Source organism: Stegodyphus dumicola, chromosome 9 (genome assembly GCF_044657685.1).
Source record: "Stegodyphus dumicola isolate Sdum_Otavi_A_Nest chromosome 9, ASM4465768v1".
Lineage (NCBI taxonomy): Eukaryota > Metazoa > Arthropoda > Arachnida > Araneae > Eresidae > Stegodyphus > Stegodyphus dumicola.
This window is the reverse complement of record NC_140776.1, coordinates 137,733,829-137,745,943: the sequence shown is the minus strand read 5'-3', so window position 1 is coordinate 137,745,943 and position 12,115 is coordinate 137,733,829. Positions and strand designations below refer to the sequence as shown.

The 12,115-nt window shown below is 32.4% G+C and overlaps 1 protein-coding gene across 1 annotated transcript in view; it reads right to left on the bottom strand.

The window, feature by feature from the left end:
* The window catches only part of LOC118189123 (BSD domain-containing protein 1-like), a 54,122-nt gene extending 42,277 nt beyond the window's left edge, over positions 1 to 11,845 (bottom strand). Inside the window, exons 1-4 of the mRNA XM_085824143.1 lie at positions 11,769 to 11,845; positions 11,597 to 11,678; positions 11,131 to 11,247; positions 2,827 to 2,982 (exon numbers count right to left, since the gene is read on the bottom strand). Coding sequence (XP_085680269.1) covers positions 2,827 to 2,982; positions 11,131 to 11,247; positions 11,597 to 11,678; positions 11,769 to 11,782 — 369 coding nt within the window. The 5' untranslated portion in view covers positions 11,783 to 11,845. The remainder of the gene's footprint in view (positions 1 to 2,826; positions 2,983 to 11,130; positions 11,248 to 11,596; positions 11,679 to 11,768) is intronic.
* Positions 11,846 to 12,115: the final 270 nt, after the last annotated feature.

The window sequence follows — 12,115 nt, the reverse complement described above, 5'->3', positions numbered from 1 at the left end:
TTTATTTTAACAAAAACAACATTATTGAATACTAGCACACGCATGTGCTTATAGTTACCTATGTAACTTAGCTAAAGAGCGAGCAACCATATGCTCTTACATCAAGTCAGAAATCATTCATACTAATAAAGCAAAAACGAAATAACTTTAGGGTTACACTAAATCCAAACTCTGCTTGGCGTAAAACAATGCTGCCAAGCAATACTCTTTCAGACACCGAACATTCCCTTTGTAGATCCTTTTGCAGCTCCAGTTCAGAAATTCTATCTGACATAATCGAAAGTTCCAACTTCCTTTTATAAAATTGCTCTAAGTCTGCAAAAAATAATAAGACGGATCCAATTCCAAAATTAAGGAACAACGCAATCTGCAACATTAACTGAAATAGATAATTAGATAATTTTAGCTTAGCCTATACCGTCCGTTATACATTAAACGCGCATGCGTAAACGTATTATGCGCATGCATAAAGGCATTACGAGTATGCGTCAATGCATTATGCGTTGACGCATGCGCAGAAAAATTGTAGCTTTGAGATCTGGATTATAGATAATTCCGGATTATGGGTGTCCAGATTAACGACTTTTGACTGTATTTCCTCTCGATGTACTCTGTCTTTGATATGATTTAAATCAAATTCCTCATCATTATAAATATCACGAATACACATCAAATAATTTTCTGGTTGCAATTTTCTAATTTCGACTATGCATAATGTATGCTTTACGCATGTGTGTGTTGAAAGAAATGTTTAATAAAGTAAACAAATAAATATTAAGCTTTTTTCTTTTTTTTTTCTTCTTTTTTTTTCTTTTTTTTCTTTTTTTTTTTGCAAATTTTGATAGCCTTTAGATCCTAATTACTCTTTATTTCATAAATTACGGTTTCATATTTTTAATTTTATAATTTCTGCATGGCATTTTACCACATTTAAATTGATGATCTATAATCTGGAAAAACCGATAATCCGGAATCGCAGAAGTTCCAACGAGTCCGGATTAAAGACTTTTGACTGTATAAAACAATTATTATACATTAATAGCTATTTAAATCATAAAATTATGCATATTTAGCAATATTAAATTTGAAAACATTCATATTTTAATGTACAAAATGAAATACAGTGTAATCAAACAGTTAATTACAAATGATGATCAGCATATTATCTTAGATTACTTAAAAGTAATTTCTGCCTCTTTAAGTCTGTGCTCTTTGAATGCAGTGAAAATAAATAGGGGAAAATGAGAACAGAAAAAATTCCTACTACATGATTATGTTTATCTACTCAATTTAGTGAATAAATTGGTCTGAACGGTGCATGCATGTTTAAGCTCAAAGTCACTGCTACTGCAATTAAACTATGTATCAACATTTCATCTATTCATGCAAATAGACTATATATCAACATTTCATCTATTCATGCAAATAGACTATATACGAGGCGTATTCGGAAACTAAGTACCGTTTTGAAAAAAAAATAGTAAAACAACTTTTTCGAATCCAATTTTATTTTTACATGAAAATACATGTCTTAAACTATTTTTGAACATAGTTTCCGCCAATGATCAAACACTTGTCATAGCGGGTGACCAGTTTTGTATACCATCGTCAAAGAAACTTCCCGCCAGTTTCGATAACCACGACTCCACAGCATTTTTCGTCTCATCGTCAGATCCAAAGCGCTTGCCACCAAGCTTGCGCTTCATGTGCAGGAACAAGTGATAGTCGGACGGCGCTGTATGGCGGGTGATCGAACTGCTTCCAATGAAACTGTCGAATTAACGATTGAGTGACACCAGCAGTATGGGGCCGAGTATTGTCATGGAGCAACACAATTCCTTTACTGAGCATTCCTCTTCGTTTGTTTTGAATGGCACGCCTTAGGTTTGTTAAAGTCTCACAATATCGTCTCGCATTAATGGTTTCACCTCTGGGAAGAAATTCAGTAAGCAAAACGCCTTTCCTATCCCAGAAGACAGTGCACATAATTTTTTGTGATGACATTGTCACTTTGAACTCTTGTTTTTTCGGAGAATGAGTGTGTCTCCACTCCATCGATTGTTTCGATTCTGGTGTGAAATGACACACCCAAGTTTCATCACCTGTCACAATTTGGTTTAAAAAGTTTTCTCCCTCATCACTGTACCGCGTGAGAAATGTTAGGGCACTACCAAGTCGCTTTGTTTTGTGAACATCAGTGAGCATTTTTGGAACCCATCGGGAACACAGTTTGCGATAATTCAAGCGGTCAGACACAATTTCGAACAAAACAGTACGTGAAATTTGTGGAAATGCCTCTGAAAGAGTTGTCATTGTGAAACGTCTGTTCTCATGAATTGCTTCATCAACTTTCCTTACCAAATTATCGATGACAACAGAAGGCCGACCACTCCGAGCCTCGGCGTGGACATTTGTTCGACCTGCATTAAACACTCTTACCCACTTTCTCACCATTCCATCACTTATCGCGTATTAACCGTAAACTTCTGTCACTTGACGATAAATTTCGGCCGGTTTAACATTCCTCGCGTTGAAAAATTTAATCACGACACGAATCTCACAGTCAGCGGGAGAACTAATTGTCTTAAACATTTTGAATGTGCACAGGAAACTGAAAACACAACATAGAGCAACCAAAATGGCGACAATTGAAAGTCAGTGAACAAGAAAGACTAGTGCGCATGCGCGGGACGCCTACCACAGCGCTACGACAGCGCTCGAATGAAACGGTACTTAGTTTCCGAATACGCTACGTATCAACATTTCATCTATTTATGCAAATAGACTATATATCAAGATTTCATCTATTCAACCAAACAGCCTTACCTGCCACCAGTCCATAACCACAGGTTCTGAGTTTTTAATTACCATAAGCTCTGCATCTTCTAGTTCTTTCTGGGGAACAAAGGCATCAGTAATGGTTTCAAGAACAGAGGTAATTGATTGACGTGCTTTATCAGCGACTAATTCAGCATTATCAATCTACAGCATACAAAATATTGCATTTTATTTTGACAAAAATGTCAACATTTAATATTGAAATTATTTTCAAATATGCAAATATGTGTTAGTCAAAGCATTAACAAGTGAATATAAAACTTTAAAAACATACTATACATATTGTACATTTCAGTCTAAAAAAGATTAACAGAACAGTAGATACTGTTAGAAATACTATACTAGATTGCATGTGAATTATTATAAAGACAGTCAGATTTTAGTTGTTATTAAACAGATTTTAGACAGTTGGTGATTGGTAGCAACATCCACAAGGATTTTCATTTTATAAAAAAGATCATGCAGTTTATTCTTTTATATGCATGTTGGGACTCCAGATGAAACAATCCTTTCAGACAATAATTATTATAGTAAAGTACTCAACAGTATCTCTGAAATAAATGATTTTTTATAACTCAGGTAATAAATTTAATAATAGCAGTAAACAAATTTTATACTTAACTAGACATCTATAGCATGAACTTTCCTGCTGTTAATACATTGCTACAAAATTTATATTACATGTAAAAATTTCTAAACTATTAAAAATGTTACAAGTTACCATTGTTATAATTTGAATATACAGAATTCAATACTGAGGCATAAAATTCTCATGCCCAATTTTTTTTTCCATAAAATTTAATGTTTTTCTGTATTAGCTTATTTTTTTCTTCTAAAATTATTATTTTTTTCTTCTAAAATTAAAAATAACAGTTCATTTTATGTAGAAATTTAATTTGCTACTTACATATTATCCCGTTGACCATGAAACTGTCTCCAGGCAAGTTGATTTAGAGATAATTATGGATAAACAGAACGTAACAACACATTCATAATATCTGAGCTTTCATTTGATGTAATTGTGATTGATTATTGATAGGTCATCATCTTTTTTTATGACCCAGGATATATGTTAACTGTTATTATATTTTTCCTCTCATTTTGAAAAAAAACTGATGTGTACACCACATGACTTCCTTGTACGGAATGTTAAATTATACGCATTTTTTTCTTGAATTTCATTTAAATTGATTGGATTGAATTAAATCTACTTCGCCAACAGCGCATAAGCCACAATAGAATAAAGCCATTCTTTAAAATTCACTGTATTTGTTTATTATAACGACACTCTGAATGACAAAATTTATATCATTTGAAGAACTATCGTTGCCACATGTTCTATTCAAATACTATAATAAAGCTAAAACGATGTATGAAAGAAATTAAGCAAACAAAACAGAAAAGAAACAGTTTTTCATAGATGATTTAGTATTTCTCATTCAATTAATTCAGTTCTCACTTTGCAACAAAGCAAAAATACATAAAAACTCAAAATATCTGCATTAAAAATTACGAAGTAAATCTTAAACACTTATTTCCTCGAAAAAATTCCAGAAAGGATTAAGCATGATTTAATTCACAATAATAAATGAAGGCATTATTTTTGTGCTGCGAAGCTTAGTCTCTCTAGATCGGCAACAAATCTACAATTCTGCTGTTTCAAATGTCCGCCATGTTATTTAAAACTTAACCGCACTTAAACAGCTTTTAAATTGTTGATAATTGTACAAATATTGCTTCCAGAATTACGAAAGGCATAAAAACTTTAACCGGAAGATAAAAACAACATAATTCAATCATTTTTAAAGCAAAAAATATACAATTTACAAACATATAAGAGTAAAGAAACTGAGATCACTGAGCCGGGTAACAGAGTGGATATATATATAAATATATTTATATACGTTTGGTGCGGCCGATTGCATATGAGGTGCACATCTACATGTTATAGCAGTCCTATATACCAAATTTCAACGTTCTGAGTCTACTCGTTTTTGAGTTATGCGAGATACGTATGTACTGACGTACGTACATACGTTCGTACAGACGCCACGAAAAATTCTCTTCAGAATTAATTTTAAAGCAGTTTTATATTTTTTTTGGAGGAAAAGAGTTTTTTATTCTGTTCTCATGTACAGATATCATGCAAAAGCATCATTAAATTGCATTCGATAGCGGTCAAAATGGATATTTTCTTTGAAATATGTTGCCTGAAACTTTTCGCGATTACAATACTTCCTTTTTACTTCGTACAAGGAAGTAAAAAGGACTAAAATTTGGGAGTCTTCTACTTTTACTATTGCTATCTACAGTAAGAAGTGAATTATTTGTATAGTTATGACATACTACTACCAAAAAAAGTGGACATGGTATGGGGTATGGTCACATGGAAAGGACACATGGTATGGGCAGCCGAATATAGTAAATAAAACAATAATACATTAGAACAATTACCTGCAGGAAATCTGTACTCATATCGTTCTAAACAGAGCTTCCAATAAAAGTGGAGAGGATAACAAAAGAGTAGAAATCAACAAAAGCCTTTACATAAAGCTCAAAAATGAAGACTACCAAATAATAATTTTTTTTAAATAAAAAAGAAATCACTACCAGAAGTTTTCATAGTAACGATTGGTGCAACTTTGACAAGATCTCTGCCTACTTCATAGTTCAATGATAGCCTATTTCACAGTTTTTTTTCATAAACATAATACATAAATACCTTTAATTTTTTTCAATAAAATAAATGGATACTTTCATAAAAATTAAATGACCATAAAAGCTCACTATAAACAGCCAAAAATAAGTTCTAGTAATAGGAACCGATGGCATTTCAAAGATGCTTAATTCCAGAGATACACAAGGCATTAATCAGCAGAAACACCTATATGAATATGATGTAGGTCTGCCCATAAAAACAGCTAAACCCTGCTATGACAAACTTCAAGGGAGCTAAGTTAGGTTCACTATAGTTAATCCAATACGAAAAATAGGCTATCTCTCCAAAAATATAAAAATTGATAGATTAATCTTAAAAAAGTGCGATTAGCAGTGTAATATCAACCTAAACAAGTTAACAATAACTGTAAATATAACAATCTTAGCGAGGTGCAATTATTAAACTGTTATTTGTTCTCCAGTTTCACCAAATGTTAATAATTTTACATAATAAATTATTTAGTACAAATGCCACAGTTCAATGATTATTCATAAAAATATAAAAATGCTAAATATAAACAACAAAAAGTGCTGACAAATTCAGCTTTAATTTTGTCCATGTTCTGTTAAAAAAATGTCTAATTTTATGCTGGTCTGATGCTGACTGGAAGAAAATTTTATTCCTATTTTTGTCCAAAAGCTGAAAAGACATGCATTACAGCCTTCACATTGTAATAGCTTTAAATATTATTAAAATCTTGTAGTTTAAAATAAATAATTTAATTAGATGAACATTAAGGTATATGTGAATGGGAATGTTTGACTGAATGTTTTTACTAAAAATCATCCAAGAAGTTAAAGAAGGTACATGAGAACTATAGTCTGACAAGAAAAGAGCTTTTAGATAAAAAAACGACGGATAAAATGGGCTTTGAAAGACAGCTTGTAGTTATACCTGAAAAACTCAAGCCGTCAATTATAAAGATGTGCCCGAAGGAACTTCTGGTCATTTGGGTGTCAAAAAGACCAAAGGCAGACTTGCTAGATATTCTTACTGGATGAGGTGTTACAAAGAAACTGAAGATTTTGTAAGAACCTGCGATGCTTGTCAGCGCCCTGGAAAAGGAAATGACAAAAAGAAGGCTCCAATGACATTAGTACCAGTAATTTCCGAAATATTCACCAAAATAAATGTCGATGCTGTTTGTCCGCTACCTATTTCAAATACTGGAAAAAAATATATTATTATAGCTCTGTGGATGTCGTCCAAATATCCAGATGCTGTTGCGGTGACAGATATTTCTTCGCCATCTGTGATTGATGCTTTCTTACAGATTTTCAGTTGTATGGGTTTCCCAAAAGTGTTCCAAAAAGATCAGAGGAGCTCTTTCATCAGTGCTTTGACAGAGGAATGTAAATTTGCACAAGATCAAGTGTGATACCTAGGCCATGTTGTGGGACAAGGACAATAAACCTCGGATGAAGTAAAGATCCTGGCTGTAAAGGAGTATCCTACACCTAAAACCAAAACAGAAGTACGTGCTTTCTTAGGACAAGTAGGGTATTATCGCCAGTACATACCGAGATTTTCTCAAATTGCTTCACCCCTCACGGACGCTTTGAAGGGGGTAACAAAAAAAGGAAATATAAAATGATCTGAAATATGTGACAAAGCTTTTAAAAATTTAAAAGCGTTGTTATGCAAGAAACCAATTCTGTATGCTCCCGACTTTGATAAAATGTTTATTATACAAACCAATGCCTCAGACAATGGCATGGGTATAGTACTATATCAATTAGATGATGAACAACATGAACATCCTATCTTGTATATAAGCAAAAAATTTACTAAATTAAAAAAAAAAAAAATATTGTACTACTGAAAAGGAGTGCGCTGCTATCATGTACGCTATCAAGAAACTGCATTTTTGTTTGTCAGCAAGAATTCTTGATTCAAACTGATCATAAGCCTTTGGTCTGGCTACAATCCAACACCAAATATAACTCTAGATTGATGCACTGGGCATTACAACCCTATGATTTTAAGGTCATTCATTGCAAAGGATCTTTGCACAAGAACGTGGATGTTCTGAGTAGAATTAAGTAATATAATAACTCTTAGTGTATGTAACCACGTTTAGAATTTATTTTATTATTTAATGTATGCTCAACTGATGCATTTCAACGTTCTTCATTTTTTTTTTTTTTTTTATTTAAATGTGATGTAAAAGTATTTGTTTAAAACTTAAAATTTTTGGCCTGAAATTTGGAAAGTGAGAGAAGTTACTTTTCTGTTTAAGCAATTGAGCAAGCTGAGCTTATAAACTTTAGAATTTTACAGAACTTTTCCCTTCGTCAAAAGTCACTCCATTGGGAGACAGGTTGTAACAGCTTTGAATATTATTAAAATCTTGTAGTTTAAAATAAATAATTTAATTAAATGAACATTAATGTATATGTGGATGGCAATGTTTGAAACCAGTTTCGAGTGCCACGTGCGACTCTCGCACAAAGAATGTATTTTATTTTAAAATGTTAGAATTCATTTTCTTTTTTTCTTGCTTTGTATGTCGCCATTTTGAGTGCTAAATAAAGTTTTTTCTGTGTTCCATCATTGGAGTTGCTTTATATTGCCAAAGAAGTATCACAACGTTGTGAACTAGGCGAGTATTTGTAAACACATTAGTGACTAATTTTTCACCAAGTTAATGTGCAAAAGGCAACTTATTTTCAGAATGGTGGCAGAATAATGAACTGCACATATGTAAGAATTCCATACAAGAGCAACTAATCAATTAAATTAAGCAAGAAACGCTGGTAAAAACCCACTTATATTTTTCCAGATAATGCGATAGTAACCAAGTTGCAAATACTTTACTAGCACTAGCATTCCATCAAGATATTAAATGGTATAAATGATATATGATTGTTATTTTTCAAATTGCTGCTGCTTTTCAAAACGAGATGCTTCTTGTAAGGATGACCTCCTGATCATACCTTGGTTCACAACTTGTAATACTAACTTATTATCCCATTATAGTGAACCTGAGGTGATATGCTCGCTTGGTGCTGTTTGGCATGTAGTTGCTTAAAGTTATGCTTGCGTTGCCATCTATGAGCACTGATGAGAATTGCAGTAATGTACGAGTTTTGAATGCCCTTGATTATGATGAAATGACCTTGGAATTTAATCCTGGGTTTGTTACGAGGTAGGCAAATACCGCACTACTATCGCAAAAGAGCTCTCATCCAATAGATTCTGGCATTCAAACTGCTCTGCAGTAAAGCATTTCATTGGCTCTCAAGATCTTACTCTGAAAGTTGGCAGAAGATCCTGCCAAAATTACACCAATCAGTCCTGTGAAATTCTGAAGGAACTCAAGCATATTTATTTAATGAACAATTACTTTTCAAACAGCTTCACTTTTCAGCCTTTTATGAAAGTTTCGTAAAAAGGCTTTCGCCAATTTCTACCATTTTGTTAAACCCATCGATTTTATGGGAGCTCCATTTAGAATACTACAAGTACAAACTTTCCATGTATAATTATTTCAACCTATTGCTGTTTTACTGAATCGTATGCATCTATTCTTTTCCCCATTTAACACATGTTAATTCTCTCAATCAGCTATAAATGAATTAGAGTGCAGTCATAAATACAATTCTACAGTTCTCAAACATGTTCTTGTTCAAATGGATATTTTTTTGTCAAAATTTTTCACATTGCATAGTGACTGTACATATATATATATATATATATATATATATATATTTTTTTTTCTTTTTAAGGTCACTCATCAAGAATCAGTTAGGGTAACATCAAACGAAAGTGCAGATGCTATGAGTACATTGCTAAATCATGCTTATCCACAACTGGACCTAAATTATGGTGCTTAGTGACAGTTTCAAGACTGACAGATTGAAACTGCACTCAAAGGCAGGAAAATAATTAAGTTTATGACATTTGTGTAATGCAGTAACATTGTCGGTTACAGTTGACTTTAGGGTACCCCTTGTATTATCGCAAAATTGTTGTTTCATTTATCGGGAAGTTGTTAACGCATTTATGACAACCTGAGTAGTTGAATGCTATGGAAACCCTATTATGATGTAATTGGTTGCGATGAATTTGAATCATGGGAAAAAATTTGGAAAGTGTGTGTCGGATTTTGGGTAAGGGCTTGTGTGTGATGGATTAGTATGTTGTTATTTTGTGGTTTATATGGTAAATTGACTGAAGTTGTAAGATTAATTTGAAGTTTCTGTACGATTTGGAACGTAAAGGGAAAAAGCATTAATTGACTGATGTGCAAATGAAGGTTTACTTAGTAGCCATTATTAAGTGTCCTGTTTGGAGGACGGAAATGTGTATGGTCGAACATCGGATATTTTCGTACGGAGGATATTTTTTACTCTTATTTTTGTGAATTTATATGGCTACACCAGTATACAGATTCTAGTTCAGATAATTTTAGGAAGAGTTTGGATGCTGTTAAGGAATTGTGTTTGGCTGAAGACGCGTAAATTCATAAATAAGGTAAGTGGATATTTCCTTCGTGTAGTGCTAAGATGAATTTCCTTTTTTATGTTATTTCACTGTTTGATTTAAAATGTAGTTTATTCAGATTATATATTTTTTGTTGGCTGCTCCTTCGACTCTTTAAGTGAATATAGTTTGATGTGTACATGGACAAAGTCAAGGGAGTGCTCAAAGCCTAGTTTGTGAAATTCTCTGATTTTTTTAAGTTAATCGGGATAATAAGTTAGTATTTTGCAAGTGAAAATAGGTCAATGTGTACATGGATAAAGTCAAGAGAGTGTGCAATGCCACTTTTGTGCAATTCTGGGATTTTTTTTAAAGTGAAAATAGGTCGATTTGTAAATGGATACCGAGTCTGTTCAATTCTTTTTCTTGTTATTTTGGCTTTGTGTAGCTGCGATTTTTGGGGCAGAAATTGCCGCTACGCAAGCCAAAGAACTGCACATACTCGGTATCCATGTACTGCCAAAAATCACCAAGGGTCACCAAGCGGTACCCTAAAATATACATTTACCACATTGTCAATTTACAGTAAAATTTTCCAGTTTTTGGAAGAAAAAAAATTTTTCTTTAACCCATCTTTGTAATTCTTCTACAAACAGTTTTGATATCATATATGCCTAACAAATAATTAGCTTTACTTTATAGGTAACAGGCAGAATCTGCAATCAATTTCTATTTTCACGAGATACTAGAATGATCATTGAGGTCAGTGGAAGTATTTAAAACAACAACATATGCAAGATGCAGTGAAGTGAAATAAACAGTATCGTTCCAGACTTTATTTTATAAGATCCTTATTTCTAGTTTATGCTTTTATCTACAACATGTAAAGCAATGAGTATACTTTAAAGAACAATTATTTATAAATACAGGTTTACCATTGAGAGCTTTCAACAATATTTTTGTAAAACTGTTCAAAGCATTTAAAATTCATGTAATGAACACTGGATTGAAAAGTGATCACATCTTCAGTCTAAATTAAAATATTCTGGGAAATTACAGTTTTCAGCAAGATATTTTCAACACCAATGTGTGTGCTATTTTGAAACATTAAAAGCAGTAATAAATTCTCATGTAGAAAGCACACTTACAGTTAATTTTTCTTTCAAGAGAGCTGCTGTGGAAGATACAGCAGCTACTGCATCAGTCTGGACCACATGCGAAAACTCAGAAAGATCTCTCTTCATAAATTCTAAAGCTGTGCTAGACTACATAACATACAATCAATTATTATCCCATAATATACAGAAAAATTTTTAAAAACTATTTATATAACAGCTACGAAGGGGGAAAAAATCAGCAAGCAATGAATGATAATGAAAATAATTTTAAATATTACTTTTCATAAAAGCAAATGCTTTAAAACAGAAGAAATTGGAAAATAAATATTTCGATAACACTAGCAAGTTTACAAAGCATAGCACTACAAAACCTACGACATATGATATTTCTAACGCTCGACATTAATATAAAAAATTTCTGAATTCGGAACAATAACGCAAAACTAATTTTGAAGTATTATTTCAATTCTATTGTTATCAATGAGTATGGTCAAACCTTTTCTTTCGCAGCTTGTAACCAAGTTGGCCAACTGCCCCACCATGACCCAGCACTCGCTTCATTGTTATTTTCTTCATCTCTAAAGCAGATAAAATAATACAAATATATTAAAAATATCACGCAGTATACATAAAAGTTTTGCGCAGTGTTTATGAAAAATCATACATACTTTCCTTCATCCATATTTGATAGATTTGTTTTGTTGACGATCCAGAGTTCAACTGCTTCTGTTGCCAATTGTAAAGTCTAATTAAATACGCATATATCAACAAGATTTTCAGGGGTCTTGGCATATATAGAATATATATTTAGTGAGATTACAAAAAAGTTTCACACCGGAACGCATTTTGATAAAAATGAGAATATTTTAATAATAAATTAAGTATAAATGGTTTTTTTAGTTCATGTAAGAACAAATGCAATTTTATGTAACTCTATAAGAATATTAATTATAAACAGTCATATTATAAACTATGCTACATATTAGTTAATAAATGCGGTATATTTCGATAAGCA